The sequence below is a fragment of the Aethina tumida genome, chromosome 2 (genome assembly GCF_024364675.1).
Source record: "Aethina tumida isolate Nest 87 chromosome 2, icAetTumi1.1, whole genome shotgun sequence".
NCBI classification, from domain to species: domain Eukaryota; kingdom Metazoa; phylum Arthropoda; class Insecta; order Coleoptera; family Nitidulidae; genus Aethina; species Aethina tumida.
This window is the reverse complement of record NC_065436.1, coordinates 24,589,825-24,617,624: the sequence shown is the minus strand read 5'-3', so window position 1 is coordinate 24,617,624 and position 27,800 is coordinate 24,589,825. Positions and strand designations below refer to the sequence as shown.

General features: G+C 30.3%; 3 protein-coding genes across 9 annotated transcripts in view; 1 reads left to right on the top strand and 2 right to left on the bottom strand.

Moving 5' to 3' along the window:
- LOC109596567 (uncharacterized) overlaps positions 1-9,888 on the bottom strand; it is a 69,954-nt gene extending 60,066 nt beyond the window's left edge. For both annotated transcript variants that reach the window (XM_049962885.1, XM_020012131.2), the window contains exon 1: positions 9,605-9,888. The gene's annotated coding sequence lies outside the window, so the exon portion shown is untranslated. The remainder of the gene's footprint in view (positions 1-9,604) is intronic.
- A 1,372-nt stretch (positions 9,889-11,260) lies between these two features.
- On the top strand, positions 11,261-15,140 carry LOC109596594 (lysosomal alpha-mannosidase-like). Its single transcript, XM_049962807.1, has 16 exons — positions 11,261-11,338; positions 11,456-11,558; positions 11,612-11,669; positions 11,729-11,914; positions 11,974-12,182; positions 12,236-12,369; positions 12,424-12,557; positions 12,614-12,854; positions 12,911-13,101; positions 13,159-13,352; positions 13,412-13,635; positions 13,688-14,004; positions 14,061-14,340; positions 14,398-14,536; positions 14,614-14,867; positions 14,918-15,140. Exons 1-16 carry the CDS (start codon positions 11,261-11,263, stop codon positions 15,119-15,121), a joined length of 2,946 nt encoding a protein of 981 aa, XP_049818764.1. The 3' UTR covers positions 15,122-15,140.
- A 45-nt stretch (positions 15,141-15,185) lies between these two features.
- Positions 15,186-27,800, bottom strand: part of LOC109602414 (ankyrin-3-like) — a 118,606-nt gene continuing 105,991 nt past the window's right edge. For all 6 annotated transcript variants that reach the window (XM_049963964.1, XM_049963965.1, XM_049963967.1 and 3 more), the window contains 4 exons: positions 17,649-25,973; positions 17,386-17,427; positions 16,197-16,236; positions 15,186-16,135 (listed from right to left, as the gene is read on the bottom strand). In XM_049963964.1, coding sequence (XP_049819921.1) covers positions 16,060-16,135; positions 16,197-16,236; positions 17,386-17,427; positions 17,649-25,973 — 8,483 coding nt within the window. In that variant the 3' untranslated portion in view covers positions 15,186-16,059. The remainder of the gene's footprint in view (positions 16,136-16,196; positions 16,237-17,385; positions 17,428-17,648; positions 25,974-27,800) is intronic.

The following is a 27,800-nucleotide window of genomic DNA, read 5'->3' as shown; positions in this document are numbered from 1 at the left end:
TTCTGAAACCTGTACCATTGAAAAAATTAAACAATACCTCGTACAAAATCCTCGTGCAACATGTTTGGAAATAGGCCAACCATTAAACTGCGGTGAATCAACCATTAGAAAGGCGTTTTACGCAATACATTCCATAAAAAGTTGTATAAATTGTTTCCACATAAATATTTCAAGATTAGGGGTTTGAAAATCACTAATTCTACTATTAAACTATTGGAACAATTTCTAAAAAAGTTTCAACCTATAAAAGATTTTTATGATTACATAAACTGCGAGAGGAATGTTAAAAATTGTCTATCTACCAAGACCATTTACAGCTTAATAATTATAAAAAATATAGAAAATAGAAGGGTGCAAAAATTGCTAATAATAACGGTGGTTTGTTGAATAAAAGTTATTTTGAAAAAAATACGTTATTTTAACATTTAAATGTTAATTGTAATTTGGTACTTTACATTATATTCGTTTATATTCGTGAATAATAAAACAAAACGAATTTTGCATTCATAATAAATTAATTTAAACACGTTAATTGAATATATTGCAGTTTGGTATGTATATGTGTCTATTAATTAACTAAGTATCGTTATGTTTAATTAATTAAACCTTTATATGTGTAATTTAGATATTTTTTAATACATATCCATCAGAGCAATAAGAGCTAAACTTACATATTTTGTGCCTTATTGAAAAAAACAAATTACTCAAACCGTTTATTAAAATAGTTTTATATGGTTTTAGTAATTGCAAATATATATAAAAGTAAGAATAGTCATATTCCTTAAGAAGTTAGGAAACTTATTAATAGAGTAAAGCAATAAACTTTATTTGGGCTAGTGTACTATCGATCCAAACTTATCCAAACAACTAACAAATTTAATCATAGACTTAATTGTAACCGTCTTTTGTCTAAGTATATTGATATTTTGTGGCGCTTTTATGATTGAACAGACACTCATCCCTGGGTTAATAAAGGGATTATAAAGTACGATAAAGTGCAATGCGTTTCAATTAGTGATGTATTTGGTATATGTACACTCGTAAATTCCATCAGATTAGATTGTTGCTTTTAAGATTACGGTTCACTTAAGGAGATTATTATAAACAACCTTCAATATGTAGCAAATTGTTTTGGTTCGGAAAGGGAGACAGCCCTCCATATTTCGAAAGTTTAGGTCTAGCATGTGGCAAATTCCTGCACGATTTTCCGTATGTGAATGGTGTTACGTTAATATAATAGGATTCATTAAATTTGACATGTGAATAAATTTAATGGAGATTTACCCATAAACCGTGAAATGTTTTAAACATATAAACTATACGGTATTGTTAACTGGAAGCTTAACTCTGATATAATTTAAACTGGAATTATTAAATCCAAAATAAATGTTTTTAATGAATATTTTGAAAATGCTACACGGAAAATCAATTATATCTACTGGTATGTGGCATTTAATTTTCAATAATAATAACAAAAGAATCGACACGAAAGTATCAATTATTAATGTTCCTCATCAGATTAATAATGTAATTCTTGTGAGTCAGATTAGCCAAATTTCTAGATAAAATGAAAAAAAATCACGAGAATAAAATCATCATTAGATTTTTTTACAAAGACATTTCCTTACTCGATACATAATTCTATTTAATTTTTTATCCTTTATAAATCTTTTCGAAGCATAACAGGTAGGTAAGCGAATTATGATTTTGTAAAGTCTAAAATTATCCATTTTTGCTTACAGTCACTCTTCACAAGTAAATTTTAATTTAATTAAAATTACTTGTAATTTAAAGTAATATCTTGAAGTGGTTAAACAAGTTCATAGACATTTATCAAGTTCATAAAAATGTCTTTAATATTGCAACTTATTATTTATTTAAAATTTTTTATGACCCTTAGAAATAAATCAATTATAAATCAGAAACGAATACTTACTTGTCATATCCAATGATAAATAAATATAGATAACTTTTAATTTTGTTTTTAGATTGCAATGTATGACAATGTGAGTACCATTGTAAAATGAAATATTAACAAACGAGACAACCAAAGTTATTGCGAAACTCCAACGTAGTTTATTACGCTTGTTTTAATAAAGAGTGTTATAAAGCTCTGATTAAATTTTTAATGAGAAACGATTTTATCGTCGCATATGTAATCATGAGGTTCAATAATATTAGAGGCTCACACTTCTGTGGCACATAAACAACTATTTTAGATTTATATAAATGAGGTATTTTACGCATTAATTTATGCAATATTAAAATACTATATTTTAATTTATTTTTACAATTTAATTAATATGCACATTACGTACACTAAACATTTCATTTCGATTAATTAAATTTAAAGTTAATGTTTTAATTCATATACATTATTCATACTCGTTATTAATTTAATAAAAAACAATACGAGCCGGTATAAATTGAAATTATAAATGTTAATTTTTCAATTAGCGGTAAATTTGAGGAGTATTTATATTCAGCAATCAGTTCAAATAACTCGATCCTCAATTATACTAGGAAAAAATTTTAAATGAAATTGCAATTTACGCCGAGGTTGATGGGTCATTTTACAGGGGGATTATTGCAGTGGCTACAAATCAAGTAACAGTAGCTAAAGCTTAACTCAATAAATATCAAATTTCGTCCTACATATATATGTATATATACCCATTTAGTCATTGGAGCAGTCAGTACATATGGGAATTCACAATCTATTGTTCCTAAATTAATCTGTAGCTTTGTAAATCATAATTTTCGCCAACTATATTGGTAATAACGTTTCAACTAATAAATAAGTAATATTTGCAATGTATTTATTCTATTTGAGTCTCCAATATTGTTTCTAAAAACGATTTTAAATTGAACAAATCTTTTCGAGATATGAAAATATTTAATAAATAATCTTATTACGTATTTACTTTTAGGAACATTCGACTATATATGTAAAATTAGAACAGATACATTATAATTATTTAAAATATAGAAAATACAAAAAAAAAAATTTAACTTTACTGTTTATAGCTCTACCCACTGAACTATTGTAGGTTGAAAATTAATGTTTAGATGGAGAGTGAAAAAAAAACAATATTTTTTATAGTATTTGAGTATGATTTTTTTTAATTTACACATTGACATCTAAAGCTTAACTGGCTTAACTTCTTTCTTAAATTTAAAAGATTTGTTTACAAAACAATAAAATAAATAGCACGTACCTAATTTATTATTATTATCAAATTAAATAGATGTACAACAACGTTTGTTTAAAGACACTTAAATCGCAATTTCACGTAGAAATTGTTCAGAGATTCTCATTGTTCACTTTTAAAACCAGTATGTAATTTCACATAGAAAAAAAATACTTTTTAAATGATATTTCAAAAAATTTAAAATGAATTTTCAATTCACCAGAATTTTATACAAGAATAAAATTCAAAACACTGCGCATTCGCCATTATTTCAAATATGAAAATAAATAGTAAGTAAAATGTTTTCAATATAAATTTCACTTTAAACAATATTTTAAAATTGTAAACTTTTCACATTGAATTAATCAAATTAAAATTCTTTTGGGATTTCTTAGTTTCAAAAAATAAATACTATGTATTATATAGAGGTTGACCGTGACGGACCGGAATGTTCTGAACGCAGCGAAGCAGGTGGTGAAGTATAAAAATGGAACGGAGCAATCAATCGAAGCTCAACCATCTTGAACTAAATATCAGGCTTTTATTCATCAAGAACCCATTTCATAATTTAATGAAGATTAATAAACAATATTTAAGTAATATTGAGTTATTATGTCTAAATTACATCAAATAATTCTGATTAAATATTATATAATTTAATATTAGGAGATTTATTTTATAGGTTTATAACTTCTACAATTCTAACTACACTAAAACTGGTTAATATTATCTCAATTATTTTCTTATTTAAATGGAGAAATACTTAGTATACACAAACATTGTGTAAAATCAAATTCCTTTATTTCATAACGTAATTACATTTTACGTTAATAACAGCAAACAACTTTGATTCTTGGTACTTTTTAAAAATCAGAAAGGAATGTCCAATAACGAATTATAAATAAGAAAAAAAAACTGCACTGTGAGTTTAACATGAGCAGACATGCAATATTCACATTAAAGAAAGAATTAAAGAACCGTTATTTAAAACAGAAAGCAATTTGTTAAAGAGTTTGCCTGCTTAGTTGTTGTTGCAATGCCACACTTATAATCAATAATAAAAACATGACTTTCATGTTACGCTCGTACATACAAAGTCGCTTTCCTGTGGAATAAACATTGATTTTTGAACGTTTTTAGTGATTTATCTGAAAAGCTGACGATTTTGATTTCACACTCATAATTGTTGATAATTAATCCAAATTAATTTTTAGGAGGCACTGTAATAATTATTGATAAATTTTAATATGTAAAGATAATTTTTAAGACACCTTATAAAATAGGTTTTTGATTTAATATAGAATTTTCGTCGCGTAAAAATCGATTTAGTTAATGAGTATCCAAAAGAAAGAATCACAATAAAAATCAGAGTAAAATTGATAAAACCTATATTAATAATGGTAGAAAATAAATTTAAAATAATAAAAATTATGTTGTGTTATCACATTTATTATTATTTATTTATAAACCGCGTATAACATAAATATTGACCATTGTGTGGATAAGTTATTAATAATATATTTGTAATAGATTATTACTTGGCTGTACAATTTAGTGACACAATTTTTGATAAATCTATTAAAAATCTTTCTTTTCAACATGATTAACCAGAAATAAAGCAACATGTACAATTTATTTAACACACCTTTTTAATATTATGTTGTTTAGATAATTTACTATTATTACTGTATTTAATATTCAATTTATGATTCAGCTTTTATAAAGTTCGGTAAGAAGGCAAAACGTTTTATGGTAAAATAAAACACTAAATTGCACATGCAATAATATCAATATTAGATCTCACTGATCCATCTAACATGTAACCACAGCGGCGTGCTTTGATATTTCAACCAGATTAAAAGCAAAATCGTAAGAATGACATGAAATGCTTCAAACGTTGCATAGTAGTTTAATATTATTCATACATATTATAAACTTTCACCAAGTAATTATGATAAATTTATAATTCTTGATTAATATAATTTAAATAATTAATTATACTATTTATTTGTATGTATTTAATGAATACTATTTTATGCTATATATAGTATTTTATGAACTAAATATTTTTATAATATGCCATTAGAATTTAACATTGATGATAGTTGTTCTAAAATAAATCTGTTTACTGTTTGTGTTTAGTCCCTCAGTGCCTAAATAAAAAGTTGTAGGTATAAGGTATTGTTTGTATAACTGATTAAACTTTATAATATCTGACACAGTTTGTCTAATGTTAACCTAACACAAGGTACCCAAGGGTCAAGCTTTTTAGATAATATTCGGTTACATGATAAACAGTTAAGCTGGTGTTTGTTCTATTAATAGAACGGTTTTCAGATAGCTGCACTGGAATCAAAACATTTACTTAATACTACATCACCGCACAATGTAAAATATTCGTTGAAACCATACGAATAAATACGAAAATTAAACACTCAATTTAAAAATATCATAAATAGCATAATTTTGAGTAAGAAATTACTTTGCGTTAATTAATGAATATCCTATTACATAATTAAGGGTGGAAGTGTGGTAGTCTACCGTTTCATCAGTACCAACTCTTTGTGTGTTATACAGGTGACTCATTTGTTAGTGAAAAGGTAAAACAAACTAAATGGAAACATGTGCCTGGTAGCAATTATCACACGCATTACGCCTGCAACAGTCTATTGTTGATATTCTGTTAGCAATAGATATGTCAGAAAATGGCCAGAGTAAATTGAAACTGAACTGGATTGTTGCAACAGCTGTTGGCAGTTTTATGATTTGCAATGCTTGCATTGAATGAAAAAGAACAAACATCAGGCTGTGTATTTGTGGCTCAATCCCTTGTTTAACCAATATTATTTTACTCTGGTGAAAAACTTGTTGTTACATGTTGCAAGGTGTACGCGAACACGAAACGTCATGATTTTTAATGAAAATGCTAATTACCACACACAAAGCACAATATCCAACTGCATTTTTTAATTAAACAGGAAATTGACTTTTGAATATCAAAGAAAATACACCGTTTTATGTAAATTTGCGTAAAGTGCAGTAATTTTTAATTATTCAATAGACTAACAATGATTGTTTAAGAATAATTCAAAATTCGTCCACTTAACCATGTAGCTGCGAGGTAATGCCTGGATTAAATTAGTTGATGTATACAGCGAATTAAATTAATTTGCATCCGTAGTGTTTGCAACAAATATTGCATTTGTTTATGCACATTACAGAGGTTTAGGCTTATTTACATATCAACTGGTCTTCCTATAGTTTATTTTATCCTTTAACCCTTATCGCTAACTGCATTTGCATGCATTTTAAATATTTAAATTGCAGCAATTGAAACGTATTCTTTTTATTCATTTAATTGTCGTTTGTTTAAGTTTTAATTAAACCGTTCCTATTTGGTGAAAATCCCAGAAAATTATAATAATTATATTATAAACAAAATATTTACTGGTTACGTTTTAAATTCGTATTCAATTTACAATCATCAATACAATGAGCAGATCAGTTAATTTTCTGAAATAAATCATTAATCATTTTCAGGCTGTTTATTTCATCAACTATGATTACTAAGTTCCATTGTGTTCGAAGGTTTATTCTGGAGTATTAGTATACTAATAAGTATGTTATTATTCCATTCTATGATTAATGAAGCGAATTATCCTTAATACCGGGCATCTTCAAAATGATCTCCCTTCTATTAATCATTAAAATATTAAAAGTGACATTTTGTAATACGTTTAAATTTAAGCACATATTAATTTTCACCATTTAATAAGATAATTGCGATCGATTTTATTAAAGCAATTTTCAGTAAGGTGTGAAAATTATTGACGCCAACTTATCGTAAAAAAGTTCGTATTTCAGTGTGATATACGTAGAATTTCATAAGTTAATATTTTTATTTGCTGACCTAGAAAACGCTGAACGTGACAAGAAAGTTCACTAAATCAATTTGTCCCTAATAGTTAATAAAAACCAAAAGATCCTTGCAAAAACACAAAGGCGCAAAATGAAATTAAAACCTTACAAAATTCTTTCGAGGATTAAATATTGAATTCACTTATCTTTAATTGAATTATACAAATAAGATTTTTATTAATAAATCCGCTTACATTTAGCATTAAGATCACCCTCTTTAATAGAATCTACAATGTTAATATTTTACATAAAATAAAATAAAATTATTACTAAATATATTTCATTTTTAAATCGATATATATGTACATATAGTATACGTATATCAAATAACGTATCTTAGAGTGACTCATAAAAAGAAATTGAAATATATGAAAATGTGATAGAATATATAGCGTAATATATTTGAATCATTTTTGATATAAAATGCTTCATTTTTTACGACCATATGCAATTTTACATCAAGTGAAATGCAAAAATATATTTTATTTATTTAAAAATTTACAATTTGTTCCTAGTAGATTTTTCCAGGGGTAAGCACAAACAGTGTAAAAGAATATAAAATCACATTGCAATAATGGAATTAAATTAATAAGTTAGTACGGGTATATCAATATACAACTGAATCGTCCCATAAAATAAATATTTTATAGTAATATAGAACTTATATTATATAAATATGTCTACTATATTACTACTTATATATAACTATAACTTATGTATAATTTATTATTTATTATTTTTATTGCATGTAATTTTCTACTTTTGAATTTCAAACTAAATAAAATATTTAATTGTTTTACTTAACATAAAAAGTATTTTTATGTACACTGTAAAATACCCTATATACCATATTAGTATATTTTTAGTACAATATACATGACCCAATTGAAAACGGAATAAAAATAACTAAAATTTATTCAAATGTCATAACCTATTTACTATTAACAACATCATAATTATAAATGATGCCTTTAATTATAATTAAACACAAATAAATTTTGCAATAACTATTGTTATTGCTGAAGCAATTGAAATATAATTTTTGTTTTAAGAGTTAATTAATTTTGGTAATTGATTGTTGTGTTCAAACAACGATAAATTAATTTTGTAATAATAGTGCAATAGTATTTAGTTTAAATTTATTAATTGAAACTGTAATGTCAGGTGGAATTTAATTATTTACTTCATTTCAATTCATTTGGACAATCATCAGAAAAATAATTCGTGGAAAATTTTTAAATTAATTAATTCTTATCTACCGGATTACTAACTAAATTTTAAATTCAAATTCTTCCGGGTGAAATAAATAAATACTAGGAGGCTAAATTTCCAGTATGTATTTAAATAAAGTTATTTAAATTCATTTTGAGATATGCTGTTGTCCAATAAAAATTCATTTAATTTCTCCTATTTATTTGCATATATGCATATGAAATATGCATTCGGCTTATATGATTACTTAATTGTAATCTAGTAAAGAAATTTAAATTAATAGTTAATTATTGAAATATTTTATTTTTTAATTGATTATGAATTAAGCTTGTGAAAAAAATAAGGAGATTTTCTTTAGTCGATTAATAAATTATTTTTTACTACTTATAAAAATATTTTTTTATTTATCACTCGTAAATCTTGAAAATTAAATTATTTAATTCATAAGTATTATAAAATTTATATGTATTTATAAAATAAATAATTTTATAGATTTAATAATTAAATTAAATTAAAACAAAAGTATTGTGACACGATATAAGAAAAAACACATTATAATTACTTATAAGTTTATATTTATATATTATTCTACACTTAATTAACTTTACTTGGTTAAATTGTTATTCATAAATAATTAAAATTAATTAATTAATTGATTAATTAATGAATAATTTCTGGAGTGCCTCAGTATGAAATATTAAGAGAATAAAATAGATTCTTTTACCGTATACCGGATGTTAACGAATATAAAAGAAATTCAAAAATGTAAAATTATACAAGTTATTCCATTCAAAAATTCGAAGACGGAACCATTTCCGGTGAAATCGGATGTGATCGAAAAGTGAAAAATATTCGAAAACTCTCCCCTCTCCATACCATCTTGTATAGATCTCATTTTAATTTACCGAGTGTCCTAGAAGTTATCCCTTGTCTAATGGATTCATTGACACCCGGTATATATTGAAAAAAATTTAAATGTGGCTAATTGATAACTTAATTAATTTGTAACAATTATTTTTTTTTAATTGGAGGTTCATGACATTTAATATTTAGTTAATAATCGCATGTATTTAACTTTTTGTATTCTAATAATGTAATTAATTAATTTAAGAATAATACAACAAAATCTTAAAAAAAAATAATGCAGCTCATTATTCTTAATTTTTATTAACATATTTATGAACGTGGTCATAATAAGAAATTAAACTTTGTCGAAAATGAAATATATAATTTCTAATCCTTAAAATCAACAGTTTGCCGCCGTTTTTACGTAAATTACTTACACGAAACGTCACACAGCCATAGCCACACATATCCAAAAAAACCTCCTCCGGAAAAACAAAAACACACAATTATGCGCCGTTATCCATCCTAAGCACTGAAAAACTATAATTAAAAGTTACCAACTAAGATTGTTGCCGGCGGTCATGCACCGAAGAGCCCTTAAATAATCGTTAAAAATTTAATTGACTGTCATTAACTGAATCGCGCTCAATCGTCGCGCAAACTACGTGAAAGTTTTACGCAAAACTTCGCGCCGCGTCCGTCCGGGACAGCCAGCCTAACATTCCCGATCGTATTTTCCGCGTTAAACTGCGACTCCGGGAGTTTCTAACCTGTGTCCGTGTACGAAATCCGGCGTAACGCATGCGCCATTTGTCGCCTCAGGATAGCATGTATATCATTATGAAATATAGTTCATTTAAACATAATGCTTTCCTTCTTGAATTTTACGTCGCATGGATCTTTTCTCGCCACTCTTGGTGCCCGTTGATTACTTTGACATGTGGTCGACCTGTTCGAGTGTTATTACATCGATTATAATTTATCTCAGATAATAATCTTAACTTTCAATTTAGTTTTTACTGGACGATATTGAATTATATATTTTGTTATTGTTTTAAAATTTCAACGAATAAAAATATAAATATAATTTGTTTAAACTTCAGGTTACATTGGTTTAAAATTCTGTCTAAAAATTCATGTGTTGTATTTTATAAAATTATTCTAAAAATTGAAAGGTGTTAATAAGTACATGATTTATTTGATTTTTTACATTATATTTTAATATTTTTGTAATAAACTATAAATTAAAGTTTTTTTAGCTCTTCCTAACTGTAATATTTAACATTTAACTGAGCTTAACGTTTTGTGCTACAAAAAATGTATTAACAACAATTATCAACTGTGATAAATAGTATGGAACAGTATTTAAAATTATTAGAAAATCTTACTTAATGATGAGGTCTTTAGTCAATATGAAAGGTATTGTGTTTCTTCATGACAGCCCAAGTATCACTACCATAGAGGAAAAAAAGTGAAGTTTCAAAATATGAAATGGGTTCTACCCTAATTAGCATATACTCTAGATGTTTCTCCATACTATTTATTATTTATTTTAGGAGGTCAAAACTGAGGTGGAGCTTTTCTTCATTTTAATGAACTGTGTTTTTTACTAATCACAGATAGTCTATTTTGTATTTTAATTTATTATAATTTAATTTACTAGATAATTATTCCTCAGTTGCGTTAATCAAGATTAATCCGTTTTTAAAATCAAAATAAAATGAGGTAAGCATTATATGCCAAGTTCACAATAAATAATTAAATGTTTACCTAGTAACTAGTGACAAAAATTATCTGATTTTAAAAATATATTAAATAAACACTTAAATTGATTATCTTTTATTTTTCTTTAGATAATAAATGCTTATGAATTTAAATTTAGGCAATTAAAGATTAAGTACTTCAATCAACATAGCAACAATAAGAAATACTGGTTGATAAATTGTATTTTCTCAATTGAAATTCATTAGTTGTACTGACGAACAGCTAATAGTGCTAAGGTAATTAATATGTCCTTAATTATATGGTTACTGTTTATTAATATTTTATTGTGACAAACATATTAAATCAATTTATAAATAAATTATTTTTAGATGATAATATTATTGATATTTAGCGCCTTTACGATAGGTGTTTTTGGAAAACCATTAAATGATGCATGTGGTTACGAGGTAAGAAACTTTTACTGACTCATTTGTAACTAATAGTAATTTATTAAAGTTATTACCATTTTAGTACGTCTTTTAAAATAAGAACATATTTTTTTAATATTATTTCTTTTTTCTCAGTCCTGTCACGCTACGGATCCCGAAAAACTTAACGTGCATCTAATTGCCCACTCTCATAACGATGTAGGTTGGTTACATCCACAAGACCATTCGTATTGGGACGGTAAGCCACATACCACGGTGTACTTAATAATTTAATAAAATAATATTTTGCAGAAGTCGACTATATAATTTCTTCGGTAGTCTCAGCTTTACTAATAAACTCAAACTGGAGGTAATAAAATTTTATTCCTTTTTTCAATTTCAATATTTAATGTATAATTTAATTTTAAGGTTCAGTCAAACTGAGCAATACTACTTCCATAAATGGTGGTTACTTCAAGAAGATGAAGTAAAGGACAAAGTAAAATCATTAATAAATTCTGGAAGATTAGAAATCGTTAATGGAGGTTGGTGTAGCAATGATGAAGGAATTACTCACTATCAATCTATTATCGATCAGCTAACCCTAGGACACAGGTACTCTTTTTATAGCATTAAAGGTATTATAACAAATGTAATACTAAATACTTCTACAGATTTCTTGAAGAAGAAATTGGTGAGTGTGCCAGGTCCAGAGTGGGTTGGCAAATAGACACCTACGGTCACAGCAGCACCCAAGCTCAAATTTATAGTCAAATGGGCATGGACAGTATGTTGTTTTCGCGTTACGATTTTCGGGATGATGAAAATAGAAGGAAATCAAAAACAACCGATTTTATTTGGACCAGCAGCCCTAAAAATATAGGTAAAAATATAAAAACTTAGAAGAGGAACTTCTAAGATCCGCATTAATTTTAGGAAACGATTCAAATATTTTCACATCAGCGATTTACAGAGCTTATAATTATCCTCCCGGTTTTTGTTACGATGATTTTTGTAATGATAAATTGAATGACCTTGATGATCCAACTCTCAATAATATTGAAGAAAGGGTAAATAACGTATTTCTGTAGAAGAATTTTTAATTGTGATTTTGAAATTTTAAGGTAAAAGCTTTCGCTGAATATATTAGGACTCAGGCAGATGGATATCTTTCGAATAATATTCTTGTTACAATGGGAGACGATATGAAATACAAAAATGCATATTCCAATTTTAATTTAATGGATAAAATAATTCAGTTAGTGATTTATAAATTGTAGATTATTCAAGAAATATCTTTATAATGTATTTTAGAGGTTTTGAGACATATCCCCAAACATACAACGGCAAACAAATTAAATTAATCCATTCAACTCCATCATGCTATGCAAAGGCTGTAAATGAGTACGTAACTAATAATGGGGAAGAACTGAATGTAAATACGGACGACTTTTTCCCTCTGGGCACAAGCGGATTGCCCTCGTACTGGAACGGATATTATACCTCACGTCCAACATCTAAAAGATACGAAAGAATTGGAAATAATTTATTGCAGGTATCTTTTAGACCCCAATTAGTCTGATATTAATTTATCTGATTATTGCATTACAGGTTTCAAAACAATTAGCAGTTTTTGCTAATCAGTCACGAGATGAAAACTTCAAACTCGAAAGTGCAATTGCAGTGATGCAACATCATGATGCAATTACTGGAACGGAACCTGAACATGTTCAAAAGGCCTATCACGCAAATATTGCTCAGGGAATTCAAGCGTCCATTCAGAGTAGTAGCAAAGCCATCACGTAAAAATTAATAATATGTGTACAACAATAATAATCTGTGAGTTATGTTCATTTTAGAAAAATTGTCGGATTAGATCCTTTGACTGATAATTTGGAATTGAAATATTGCCCATTGGCAAACATAAGTATTTGTCCCGATACTAAGATTAATGAATTTAATATAATCGTTTACAACCCACTCGCTGAAAAGATTAGGCAACACATTCAAATACCAATTGACGATGGAACTTGGATTGTAACGGATTCCGAAGGTAGTTTTGGAAATAATCTCAGTCAATATTTATATTATACATATACTTTTAATTTTTAGGCAATGAGTTGCCAACTTTATTAAGTAAACTCACCAGAGATTATGGATTCGTCGCTGAAAATCTTGGAGTTCCTTTAAACACTCACATTTTAATATTTTCAGCAGAAAATATTCCGGCGCTTGGTTTCAATGTTTATAATATTAAGAAAACTAACGATGTATCTGCTGAGCCACATACAAAGACTGTAAAGGATTTGACAGTTTCTGAAAAAATTGGTTTCAAAGTAATTACACAAACTGTTTTTTACAAATCAGAACCTAAGCAATATTTTTTAGAATAACTATGTAAAAATTGACGTAGATACAGGATTCCTTAAGCAAATAGCCGTAAACTCAATTGAGATAGATTTATCTCAGGAATTTATGTACTACCACAGTGACTACGACTACTCGGGAACTTGGATGTTCCGTCCAGATGGTACAGTCAGAGATGCACAAAAAATTACAGACAATATTAATGTTAACGTTGTTGAACACTCAAATATTATCGAAGTACGTCAGACATTTAACAGTTGGGTTACCCAAGTAATTAGAATTTATGAGAATGAAGATCATATAGAGTTTGATTGGACTATTGGTCCAATTGACATTGAGTAAGATTTCTATTGCAATTTTGAATTTTTGATTAAATAAAATTAGTTAATTTTAGAGATAAAGTTGGCAAAGATGTAATATCAAGGTTTACAACTAATTTAGATACAGGAGACGTATGGTACACTGACTCAAATAGTAGAGAAATTGTAAAGAGGGTGAGAAACAGTAGGCCGACATTTGAAATTAATACAGACCAAGAGCCAGTTACCCAGAATTATTATCCTGTTTCCTCAAGAATTGTCATGAAGGATGAAAAGCAAGGACTTGAATTTGCAATAATTACAGACAGGGGCGAAGGTGGTAGTAGTTTAGAAAGTGGACAATTAGAACTTATGGTAAGTATTTTAATATTACAATTTCCATTTCCCTGTTAATATAATGTTTTTGTTTAGGTACACCGTGGTACACTTAGGGAAGAAGGTGACGTAGGTGTTCTGTATGAATATGAATACAATAAAGGCGTGTATGTTCGTGGTAGTCATTATGTAACCATTGGAAGAACTAAGGACACATCGTTGGTCACTCAGGATGGTAAGAAATAATTAATAAATAACTCATTATTGTATAAATGGTGTTAAGATTAATTATACATTTAAATGTATTTTTAGAAGCAGTCAATGCTGTTGTTACACAGAGGAAATTAGCACAAAGGAAACACCTCCTTCCATGGACTTTTATTACCACGTCAGCAATCCCAGTTAAAAGCTTATCCCTTTTAAATGAAGAATTACCACCAAATGTACACCTTCTTACTTTGGCAAAATGGAATGACAGTGATGACACTTACATAATAAGATTGGAACATTTATTTGAGAAGGGAGAAGATGATGAACTTTCAAAAGATGTCTCCATCGATTTACAGGTATTTATTATTTTACAGTTACCAACTAATTGCTAAATGTTTATTTTCAGAATTTATTTAGTTCGTTTAAAATTATATCAGTGCAAGAAACCTTATTGAATGGTGTTATTCCATTGACGAAGGAATCTAAATTGATTTGGCCTCAGTTTTCAATTAAAGATGCTTCATCCCTCAAGCGTGATGCAGAAGATTTCAGAGTGAATTTAACACCAATGCAAATAAGAACATTTATTGTGAAAGTTGAATTTAATTAAATAAAGTAAATATCATTTCTTTTTTGTTTTCGTATATTTTGGGATGTTTTTTAAATGAAGCTAATTTGTTTATTGAAAGCTTTATTTGTATTTTGATACACAGGATAAATATTCGTATAGAAATACATACGTACATATATAGCCTATATATATATACATATATAATGTTTTCACATTAATAAATAAATATTAAACAGCAACATACGTTTTCTCAAATGTTTCTTTTAATGGGATAAACCACTAAACCCATTATAATTGAAATTCGTTTAAGAAAACATATTTAACCATAAGCTATATAATAAACACTAATAAGATTTATATAATCATAACCTGCTTTCTTCATTTTATACAAATATTTCATGGTAACATTAACTTACAATAAAGCATTATATAAAAATAACGGACTTTAACAAAACAAATTACACTCATACATTTATATTGCAAGTTACTGTTACTTACATTTCATAAGTCAATCCTCTTATACCTAGTAAGTACAATACTAGTCTAAAAAGAAAATATAGCTATCAACTTATTGGTTGAAAAAAGCCTTCCATATCCTAATAAAAATATTACATAGCAGTATTTGTATAAATACAACCAAAATTATGCAATATTTAAAATAACATTTATTTATTACCTACATGTACATAGTGTATACTTTAGTGAGTCAAAAACATGTTATTTAAAATGGCAACAGTTTGTTTATTTTTTGAGGCAGGAAGATTATTTGCTTGCTGTGGTCTTGATTTGTTTCTAGTACTGTTGATCTTAAGCCCGAATAGTCAATAAATTTTTTGAGCTATGTTACAACATATACAAGCGTAGCAAACATTAGTAGAATAGTAATAAGCTAAGTTTAAATTTTTGTCATGGTTAGTAAATACAGTCGTAATTTTTGGTACATTTCAAAATTGATTTAATAACTATTTTAACATTATTTATTGCTTACTTTCCTTTTCAAGTTCTTTAAGCAACGCTTTCATTTCTTCGGACAGTTGATGTTGATCAGCCACCCTGTAACAAATTAATTTTTGTAAATAGGGCCATATAAAAAGGCAAAATTTTTAAATACTACCTATGTTCCTGGGATCCACCTTGCCTCTCCTCGGATTCAGCTGAAATACATAAATGATTAGTGAAGAAATAACAATTATGAATATAGTTACATGCTAAACAACTAAAAGTGCACTGGTAGTAATATCCAAAATCTGAAAAAGATAAGCTACCATTGTTGTACAAAATGCAGCACTTACGAGTATAAGGAAATCACAACAGTAATAAACATTAACCCCAGGACACATTAACATTAGCAAGGTGTACCTACGTCATATACACAATATGTACAAAATTCATGATGCATTTATGAGTTGTTCCTTCATTTATCTGGCTCAAAAAGTGCAAATACAATATTCATAAATACTCCATGAAGGGAATAAAATTTTAATATATCAGTGTACAGTAAGGATACAAATATATGAAAAATTATTTTTAAAAATCTGTCAACTGGTCAGCATAAATAATATTTAAATTTCCATTCAATTTAATGATAAAAATAGAATAAATTTTACGAATGACTTGATTCTTTTTAATATGGTTATAAATAAAATTTGAAACAAAATCATAAATATTTATTTATGCTTCGCAGTCTGTGCAAAATAGAAAATTTTAAAATGACGAAAATATTTTAAAGTTAATGCAAATCACTAGTAAGTATATTTATACGAATAAACGAATTAACAAGCAATATTCTTTTGAAAAAAATTTAAAAAGTAGTTATATTATATACAAAAAATTAAAAAAATGAAACATATAACAGCAAGTAGCCTATCTACCATGTTGGGGTAAACTAAAACGCCAATCATGTTCTCTAGGGTCCACTTCAGTTTGATCATCTACACTTATTTCGTAACGTAGTTGTCTTCTATGGGAGATGGGGGCTACAGTAAAGAATATAATTGCACTATTGAATTAATATTATTTATGTAAATGAATAGAATATTTTATAACAATTACGTAAAATTAAAATAAAATGCTTATTAGAAAAAATACTTAGTTGAGCTTTTGTTGTGAAATTATAATAATAAATGAATATTTGAATAATTGTATGTTATTCCCATGAGTGCAATCAATGACATTATTAATCTAAAAAGTCTTCTACTCATTTATGCCACTATATTTCGTACACACTTTGTGAACAACTTTGATTAAAACAAATATAAAAACCTACACCACAATGTTAAATATTATAATCATACTTTATTTACCTTTATCTGTTGCTGAAGGTTGAGAGGCAGCGGCTTCTTCACCTAAAACACAGTAATAATGTTTTACTACACTGTAAGTAATTAAAAAAAAATTTTTGTACAAAGTACTTACCAAAAGCATGCATATGTGTTTCATGCAAAATCAAAAGAAAAAAACCTAACCCAACAACGTACCTACCAAAATTAAAATAACATGGAACTAAAATTCATTTAAAAAAATGTTTAATGGGAAATATTTTTGTCTGTTAATAATAAACACAAACCTGATACATTTCTTGATGATGAAGAGCTTTGGGTTTTTGATATATCAAATTGTTGGGTAAATGTAGTTAAGCTTCCCTGAGAATCGGTTAGTGTTTTAGTAACAATTCCTAGTTTAGAATCTGTCAATTCTTGAGTTGGTTTTGTTTTGTCTGAGTCGTCAGTTTTTACTATGTATCTCTTTTGGACCACACGTTTAACGTGAACATTACCAGCTTCATCTACTTCAGTTGTCTCTTGAACATCCTCACCTTCGCCAAAGTCATCTATAAACTGTTTTAATCTTTCTTGAGCATCAGATCCTGTGAATGTTACTTTACGTATTTCTGGAGGCAATTCTACACGTCTATGTATCGTATGAGAATAAGAATCATCCTCGGATGGTTCAATAACTTCCGTGACATACGGCTTCAAATTATCTTCTACGTAATCTGTAAATCGGCTTCCCATAGTATCCTCATCAAACCACACTTTTTTAACAGCGGCGGCAACATCAACAAATTCTCTAGTGTGCATTGGATCTACAGTTTCCGTAGATGATACCATCGTATTTGATCCACCACTAGTAAAACTGCCTGATAATACTGAGTCAGTTTCATACTGATAAGTGGCGTGGGTTGCAGTTGAGCTTGTTATACTGTGGTCTAATAGATCACCCCTATCTTGATTGAATTCATCCCTAGCTGAGCAATCCTTGCTAGTACTGGATATGCTAATATCTTGGGGACATAATTTTGAATAATCTTCTTCGATCGAATCTGTTAACAGTACGTTATTTGTTGCTATTGCCCCTAATTCTAAAGAATCGCTAGAAATGATTCCACTTTTTTCTTCATTTTTTATTTCAATACTATCTGTCATTATGTTATCTTGTTTTGACTTGACTGCTTGTACTTCTATTGAATCAGTACTTGCAGTCATTAAATCCATTCCAGTTTTTTGGTCTAAACTATCCGTGCTACCATGCAAACTTGATGGTTTAAGATCCAGAGAATCCGTCGACGTTACCATTACATCATCATTTTCTTTCCACTGTACTTTTATTGTCGATTTCACTAAAGGAGCATCTAAATCTAAATCGGGGACTTTTGAAACTTCTTCAATAGAATCGCCTCTTCCAAGGGATTCGGTTTTTTCAATCTCTTTGAGATCAATAAATCGTTCTACGTTAGTTTGGGCTTGTCGGATTATTTCGTCGATTTCAAACATACGTTTCTCATAATCCTCTTCGTCAGAGTCGGTCGCATGTTTCTGAGTGCCAGATATCGTTTCGCAACTTTCAGATTCAGATGTTATACTTTCTGGACCCTCATCGATTTGCGCTAACAATTCTTCTTCCTCCTTTACCTTAATTTCTATTTTGTGAGCAGCTATGCAAGCTTTTTCTAATCCTTCGAATTCCTTCAACGAGCTGACAGAAATGTCATCGCCTTGGCCTTTATGATAACGATTTTTGAAACTTCCGTTACTTGAAGAATCTTGTGAATTATGATATCTTCTCATTTCTAATGACATTGCCTGTTCCAGATTTTCAAATTCCTGTAAACTCGACATTGATATGTCATCATGTTCACCTGATCTTGTAAAATATTTTCTACCAGCTAAGACATCGTATTCAGGGGTACTTGAATAAGAATCTTTAACGCTTCCTAAACTACCGCCAGACTCTTTTTGAGAACCCAAACTACCAATTCTACTTGATCCTTCAAAATCTGTTATATCTTCTTCTTTAATATCTTCTAAAGGTCCTCGTTCAAACTCCATCTCATAACCGTAACCTGCGGCAATCATAGCCGCTTGATCTCCCTGAAATTGTTGTTCTATCCATTTCTTATTTGCTTCTAGTTCTCTATCATATTCATGTACATAATCTTTAGAAGATCTTGTTGTAGTAGTAGTACCTTTTACATCTTGAGGTGGACTATCTTCAAACTCAAATCCTAATTCATCACTTGATGATCCATCAGGATAATATTTAATATCAGTCATTCGTGTCAATGGAGTTGGAGCAGATTTGACTAGATATTCTTCAACTTCATGATCATGCTTCGACTTTACTTTTTTCGTTTGATGAATTTTTACACTCTTTCCCTCGGAATCAAATTCATGTGCTTCTTTGGCAACTTCTTCAATAACAACAAAGTCATCGAGAACATCAGGTTTTTCTAACATTTCAAAAGAATCACTATTAGGGGAATCAGTCTCTTTGTCAGAATCTTCTTCTTTTAAGGTTGTTTCAATCACAGTACCTATTTCACTTTTTGATTCAGATACAGCTTTGTCGTCTTGTTGCTCTTCAGGAATAGCGGAAACTGTACTCTCTAAGATATACTCCCGACCCTGATCGGTTTCTTCAGAACTTTTGCTTGAGTTTGAAGCAGGTGTTTGTGGGGTTGACATTTGCGTTTCTAACTCACGTTCTTTTGCTTCTAGTTCTAAATCGGGATATCTGAAGTTTCTATCAACTAATGGTGTCATATGTTGCGTTACTTTAATATCTGGAATAAATCCTGGACTTTGATCTTTCATCTGTGATCGACGTAAATCGTATTCTTTTTGTATACGTTCACGTGTCTCTAATTCGTGCTTTTCGGCATCTTCATCCTCTAAAATTGGACAAATTTGCTTAATTTTATGAGCTGGTGAAATATGTGCGACCATACTGAAAGCTGCTTCCGCTTCGGCCTCATCAAAACTAGATTTTTCGCTGGATGTACTACTTGACTTTCCATGAGAATCACGCTTCTCTAACGGTTGCTTCATTATATAAAGATCGGTTAATTCCTTTGAATGGCGTTTCGTATCGGAGTATATTTCATGTGATCTTGCGATTGCTGATGAGTATTCTTGTTCAAGTTCACCTACGCTAGCTTGTGCTTCCGAACTAAATTCAGGAGTATCATCTTTTGTCTCGTCACATGGTTCCGGAGATATAGGCCTCTCAATAGGATCAGACACTTCAGTTGCGTCTGATGACTTAACAAAAAGGTCTGCTAGTTCAGATTCAGGTCTATCATCCGACATAACTGTAGAAGTTGGACGTTCTGAATCAGATTTACTGAATTGTGATTGAGGTCTAGATAAATCTAAGGTATCTGCATCAAAATCAGACTCGGCATCTAATATTCTTGAATCTTTAAATTCACATTCATCTTTTTCACTTTCATCTATGTCCTTCTTTTCATCACTTTTACCTTCTTTAATACTTAGTTTTGATGCACATTTTTCATTATCTTTAATTTCAGCATCTGTGGTTTTTGCCAAATCTGATTTCGGCATAGAAGTAATGTTAATCATAGATGCCACAAAATTACTTTCTTGTCTTCTATGACCCTTCTTTTTTGGTTCTTCTTTAACTATACTGACTTCCTCAACTGGTGAGTGGGTTTGAGAAGTTACTTGGGTGCTCGCACTTTGGATACCATCTTCATCTATTTTTGATGTTGTTAATGTAACCGATTCTATACCAGAATCACTAGAAATTGCCGGTGTTGAAGTGGACATGTCAACAGATTTATTTAATACAGAAATATTCTCATGACTGCTTCGAAGAATATTATCTATTTCATCAATACTCAACTGCTCCGAAGCACCTGATACAGTCATATCAGTTTCTTCTGCCTTAGATAGCTCAACAACAGTTTTAACGGCTACGCTAGAGGCGCTTGACATGCTCATACTAAGAACACTGCCTTCATCTAGACTAGTACCTAATTTTTCGTCCTGATCTACACTGTCAGTATGTGGTGATTCTGGAAGTAAAAGTTTTGGTTCTGGCTGGAATGTCATTTCATAAGAACGTTTCATTTTTGACTGAACGTCGATATTCTGCTTTGACTCCAAGTCATCGTCATCACAAATCTCCATAGATTCTCCGGGATATGACAATAACTCAGAGTCGCTTACTTCTGTACTTTGTCTAATTGGCCGAGATGATATTGTCCAATCAGAAATAGGCTTGTCATCTTCTAACAATTGTTGTTCAGCAACATCGAGTATGTCGCCATCCATGTCACTAGTGGAGGGAATAAGGGTCTCCGATATTTCTGAAACTTCTATACTCGCTAGATTACCTGAGCTTTCGCTGTCAAGACTCTTCATGCTTTCTTTTGAGCTTAAGCTACTTACAGCAGTTTGGTATTCGGTAGATGTAATGTGTGATTTACCTGATAATATTTGAGATGTTAAAGCGCTTTCGTACTCAGAAGATCCAGCCGCAATTAACCCCTCAATATCAGATGAACATGGTCTACTTTTACCACTGTCAATTTCAAAACTCTGATAATGACTTTCTCCAGAGCTCGAATACGTCTCAAACTCATATCCAGATTTTCGTTCTCCTTTTAGTTGTGAACTGCTACTACTAGATTCGGCATCAGACTTGGCTTTTCGAAGAATGATGTTTTCTTTTTCGACTATTCTGCTCTCTTCAGGATCACTTTTATGACTTATTTGGTTGGATAATTGATCTTCTGGAGACTTTGCTGACTCTATACTGGATTTAGAATCACTGCTAGAAGTTCTCTTAATTGTAACATGCGTGATTGTTTGACAAACTTCTGGTTGATCCATTTTGTCATGACCCATAAGTTTTTTCACGTCACTCTCTGTAAGATCATCTACAACTGTACTTACAATTGATTTTGTTTCTTGATGATCAAATACTATTGTGTTTGATTTTTGTGTTAACAATTCTTTTTGATTTTCTTTAATAACAGTAGTCTCTGAACCATCGGGTTGAATTTTAACTTCAACGCTGTGTTCTTCAATAATACTACTCTCTTTATCAGATTTTACATCATGTAGGAAATCGTGCTTTGTGTCTATATTTTGTTCAATATTACTTGTTTTTATTGTAGTGCTAGTTTCTCCAGTATGAGTCGTAATTTGACTTGTTCCTTCTACTGATTGAACATCTCTTTTAGTAATTTCTTGGTGTGAAATTTCACTTTCTTTTATAGTTCTCTCTGATATACTTTTTGAATCTTTATGCTTTTCGACAGATGCTTCACTTATTTCTTTTATATCTGTTTCTTTATCATCTGTTTTTTCGTGAACTAGATTTATAACTTCTCCTTTGGCCTCGATGTTTACTTTTTCAGTTTCTTCAATAGCAGACTCAGATATAGTTTCATCTTCTTCGAAAATAATATCTTTAGATTTAATTGTACATTTATCACCTCTTACACTTTCAGCAGATACAACAGATGATGCGACCTTTTGACTTATTACTTTTGTGTCGTCATATATTTCTGAATCTTTGAAAGAGTAATTTTCTTCTATGTGGTCTTCATTAATCTTATCAACCTGTTTAATTGTTTCTTGAAAATGTCTGACTTGGTCATCCGTTTCATATTCCATTTTCATGTCAACTTTTTCAGCTTCTAATTGATCTATTTGTTGCTCTAATGTATGTGAGTAATCCATTTCTGTTCCGCTGTATCTCAAATCTTCATCGGTTATTTCCATACTTGATGCCTGTGTATCGCCTCGTGCCAATTTAGCTAATTCTCGTTGTCTTCTTGCCAAAACTGACTCTACTAATTCCACTTCTCTTTCATCAAGACCTTTAGCCTCAGCGAGTTGCCGTAAATAATCTGAAACTGGTTCTTTACGCACTTCTTGTGTAATTATCTTCGTATCCAAAGTAATTGTCTCTTTTTTCTGTATTTCTGCTTCAATTTCTTGTAACAATGAATTAGCTATTTTACGTGCTTCATCGGGATCCACTTTTTGTTGATGCAAACTATCCAAAATTATTTTTTCTATGTCACTATAACTTTCAGATTTTATTTTATCTGAGATAGATAATGAGTCAGAACGATCTTGATGGACCTCAGAAACAACCTCTGATTCATCACGTGTACTTAAATCGTCATCAATTACTTTGTCAATAGGTTCGTGAGTTCCAACCTTATTAGAAACAATGTCAGTTACTTTTTCATCAAAATGAGTTTCAGATTGCACTGAAACTTCCCAAACCGTTTCTTCTATATGCTCCTCTGGCTGATTGATAGGTGGCGATTTTGTCGACGCCAATTCTTCTTTATTAGCGTATTCGTCACTCTCTTCGCTTATTCTACGTTGTTTTCCTGATAAAGTGACTGTAATTTCGGGAATAGCCTCATCTACAGATGTTATTCCCTTTGGCGACTGTTCAGCGACGAAAGAATCAACTGATTTAGTTTCAAAGTCTGTGTCTACCTCTGTTAATTTTTCAGAATCTTCAATTTCACTTTTGTCTACATGTACTTCCATTGAATCAAGTTTAGAAGCTATATCATCTGTCACATTAAGATCGTCCTGGCTTTTATCGGATTCAATTATATCCAATGAATCATTGACTTGTTTAAATTCTGAAATATCATCTCTGCGTTCTAAAACGTCGGTATGTTGCTCATCTATTTCCACATCATTTGTTTCAGCTGTTTTAATCGGTTGTAATTCCTGCTTTGTTAAGTCCAACTCCGCTTCTGAGGGAATCGCACTTTCTTTTTGTGATGAAGTGGATTTAATAGGAATTATTGCATCAGGTTCTTCTTTTGGCAATGTTTTTGGTGCGACATCATCTTTGACGGGTTCTTCTTTTGCCAATGTTTTTGGTGCCACATCATCTTTGACAGGTTCTTCTTTTGCCAATGTTTTTGGTGCGTCATCATCTTTGACAGGTTGTTCTTTTGGCAATGTTTTTGGTGCGTCATCATCTTTGACAGGTTCTTCTTTTGGCAATGTTTTTGGGGTGCCATCATCTTTGACAGGTTCTTCTTTTGGCAATGTTTTTGGTGCGTCATCAAGGCTTTCCTCAGATTCTTTTTCTAATTTCGAAGGTACCGATTCAACAGTTTTTTTAGATGAAATTTTGAAAGTTTTCTCTGTTGTTCTGATGTCAACCTTTTGGCCTGCGATTACAGATCCTAATTGCTTTTCGAAAGTCTTAGCTAAACTTTTTACAGAAGTGCGTTCAGTTAAATTATCCTCTTCTAACAAATTGGTGGTGGATTCAAAATATGTTTCTTTCTCAGGTTCGTTTTCAGAGTCTAACTCTTTAATATTCTGTTCCTTCATAACGTTATCACTTATTTCTTCTTTTATTGATTCAAAGTCGTGTTTTTCCTGCATAGACTCTGTTAAAGATGTGTCATCGTCTGTATGTGGTTTAGCTATACTTCTAGAATATTTAACTTCATTTTCAATAGATTGCTCAAATTTATGCTTTAAATCCTTTACGGAGCGTTTACATATTTCTTCATTATCCAGTTCATCCTTTTCTTTAGGTTCTTCATCTTCTTCTTGCAGTACTTGTTCAGTTGTGAAGTATAATGGTTTTCTCTCAGGAGATGGATCGTCTTCAATATCATTAGTGAGTTGTTCCTCAATCATCTCTTTCTTTATCTGATCTTCATAATATTGTTTGCGTAATTTAATATTTCTAGCTGAAACTTCATATAAGTCTTCGGTTGGAAGGGAAGCAGATCTTTCATATATTGATTTCCTCATGGGAGCGACTGGTGGTGCAAATACACTCATTTGACGCTCACGAATTTGTGGTACCCTATCTTCGATTTCGGAATCAGATATGTAATGTTCAACATCTTCACTGTCTGATATATATCCAACATTATCTACTAATTGACTGCTTCCCCTTTGAGCTCTATCAGAGTCTAGACTATCAGTTTTTTCTAGATCAATTTTACTGGTTTTAAGATCGTCATCTCTAGATTTAGTTTTAGAAACCATTTGTGCTGGTGGCAAGAATGAAGCTTGGTACTCAGTCATAATCTTTTCTTCCACAACTGAAGTGTCACTCCCAGATATCTTTGTTAATTCTGTATGAATTGGATCTGTACTATCGCTAGTCGTGGAATCAAGTGATATGGCCCTATTTGCGAAGGAACTTGATTTGCCATCTTCTTGTTTTCCTTCACAGACACTCTGTGACTGTTGAAAACTTGCACGTGGCTTAGGTACAGGTGGAGTTTCAAATTCGTGAATGGATTTTCTTTTTATAGATATGATTTCTTTTTCTACGTGAGAAGTTTCTTCTACTATTGTTTGTTTTTTAATTTGATCGTTAGATATGTTTTCCCAAAACTTTTTCTTATCTGTATATGTTTCGAAATTATCTGCTTGATCAGTGTCATCCAGCAAATCATCTCGAACAGGAGAAATTTGTTTGTCTTGCGTAATGTCTTGAGCAGTAGTAGTTTGTGAAAGTATAAGCTGTGTGTCCGGGGTCTTAGCAGATCGAGGTTTAGGCTGCGGAATGTTTTTATTATCCGCCGATGTTAGTGGGGTTATTGCTTCTGTTAGTAGATCGCAGCTGGATTCTAAAAAGATGCGTTTAAATGTTAGCGGGATCTAGCCGTACAACAACTATAAGAAAGTCCGGTTTAGGTTTTAAAGCGGATATACATACAGGCATATATTGTGTAGTTTGCTATCTCCACTATAAACTTACCTACCTACCCTTTTTTATGAAACTGAAATGATTCTAATAGAGAGAACTAAATAAAATGTATAAAAAGCCAAAGTTTGCTTGTGCTATGTCAATTATGTTAAGATACTGTTTTTTCATGCATTATAAAAATCAAACATATCGGGCCCCGTCAAATCGGGTCTAGTCAACTAGTGCCTCAGTTTACCTAATTTTTCAGAAGAATTATATCCTTCCGCATCCATCAGATCACTTTGCGATATCAATATATCTGGTATCGTCGGGTCAGATTTTAAGTGGGATTTTTCTTCAGAAAATGAGTTATCAATATCATCATAAAGCGACAAACTGCCGGTGTCCAGTGTATCGGGGATACTTGTTGTTATACTTTGACGATCGATGTTATCGATAGAGCTGAATGGACTTGATTTCTGCAACCAATTGGTTACGGCACTCATAAGAGCTCCTTTGGATTCTAACGCACCGCTATCTAAGGATCTGGACATAAGTTGTTCGCTACTGTGCATAGAACTCATCAAAGATTCGTTACTCTTAGATATGAAAGTGTCTGGATTCATTTGCAATATCGTACTGTATAATGACTTGCTGCTTCTGGTTACTTTCAAATCAGGCAAACTGCCTCTATCGTCTTCAATTTTTTTATCTTTATAAAATCCCATTTCTGATTTTGCGCGTTTGTTTTTGTGCTTTCTTTGATGTTTGGGGGTAGCCACAGGACTTTTCATTATAGGAATTACATCGACTTCAATTCCAGCTTTGTTAACTAAAGTATCTCTATTTAATTTGACAGGGCCCATGTATACAATTTCACCTACGAGAAATTAACGTTTTGTCAATTATCTAACCAGCACAACCAATAGGTCCCGATATGTTTGCAGGAAAGGTTAAATATATATTATGAGGATTCGAATAGATATTAGGTATCATGCGATAGGATTGAATTTTTAATTTAATATTTTTAATATTTGTGACAGTTAAAAATGTTCTACAAGGCGTGAATGATCATTTGTGAAAGGATAGATAATCGAAGCAAACATTTAACAACTACCTTGAGGAAGATCTAAAACATCGGCTTGACTATCCGGACTTTTTGTTTCTCCATCCTCAGTTTTTGAGAAAGTTGTGTCATCTAACAAATGACTAAATTCTCTCTGGAAATCGGAAACTTCTTCAGTGCTCATCTGTGAAACTAGTTTTTGATACTCCTTTTCGCGAATGGCTTCTGCTTCTGGAGTTGTTAGTTGCTTTTGTTTCGCGTCCGTCGATTCCTTTTCTAGTGCCTCTGATGCCATTCTCTCGAATTTTCGTTCTACTCTTCGTAATTTTTTTTCTAAAGTTACGTCTTCGGTTGGCGCATCGGGTTTTAATTGAATATCTATTTGCTCTAATGAATCTAACGCTTTATCTAAGTCACGTATTTTTTGTTCAATAATATCTACTTCTTTTTGTGAATCACTAACTTGAGATGTTAAAGCTTGTTCAGAACATTTTTTCTCAGTAGTGTCTTTTAAAGATTGAGTTAAATTATTTATTAAACTGTCAAGATTGCTTTCCGTTAAGGATTCCAAAACATTTGATTTTGCACTATCCTGCCTATTTAAAATTTGTTTATTACTTATTTCAGAATCGTCATCTTCAGATTCTAAGTGAAATAGAGTCTTTTTAATTTTCACCTCAGTATTTTCGATAGGTTCAGTAA

Bases quoted from the DNA above. Each gene is read 5' to 3' on its own strand.
- LOC109596594 (XM_049962807.1), top strand. From the start codon at position 11,261: ATGATAATATTATTGATATTTAGCGCCTTTACGATAGGTGTTTTTGGA. The intron at 12,183-12,235 runs GTAAAAATATAA...CATTAATTTTAG, and splicing joins CAGCAGCCCTAAAAATATAG to GAAACGATTCAAATATTTTC. The intron at 13,353-13,411 runs GTAGTTTTGGAA...TTTAATTTTTAG, and splicing joins GATTGTAACGGATTCCGAAG to GCAATGAGTTGCCAACTTTA.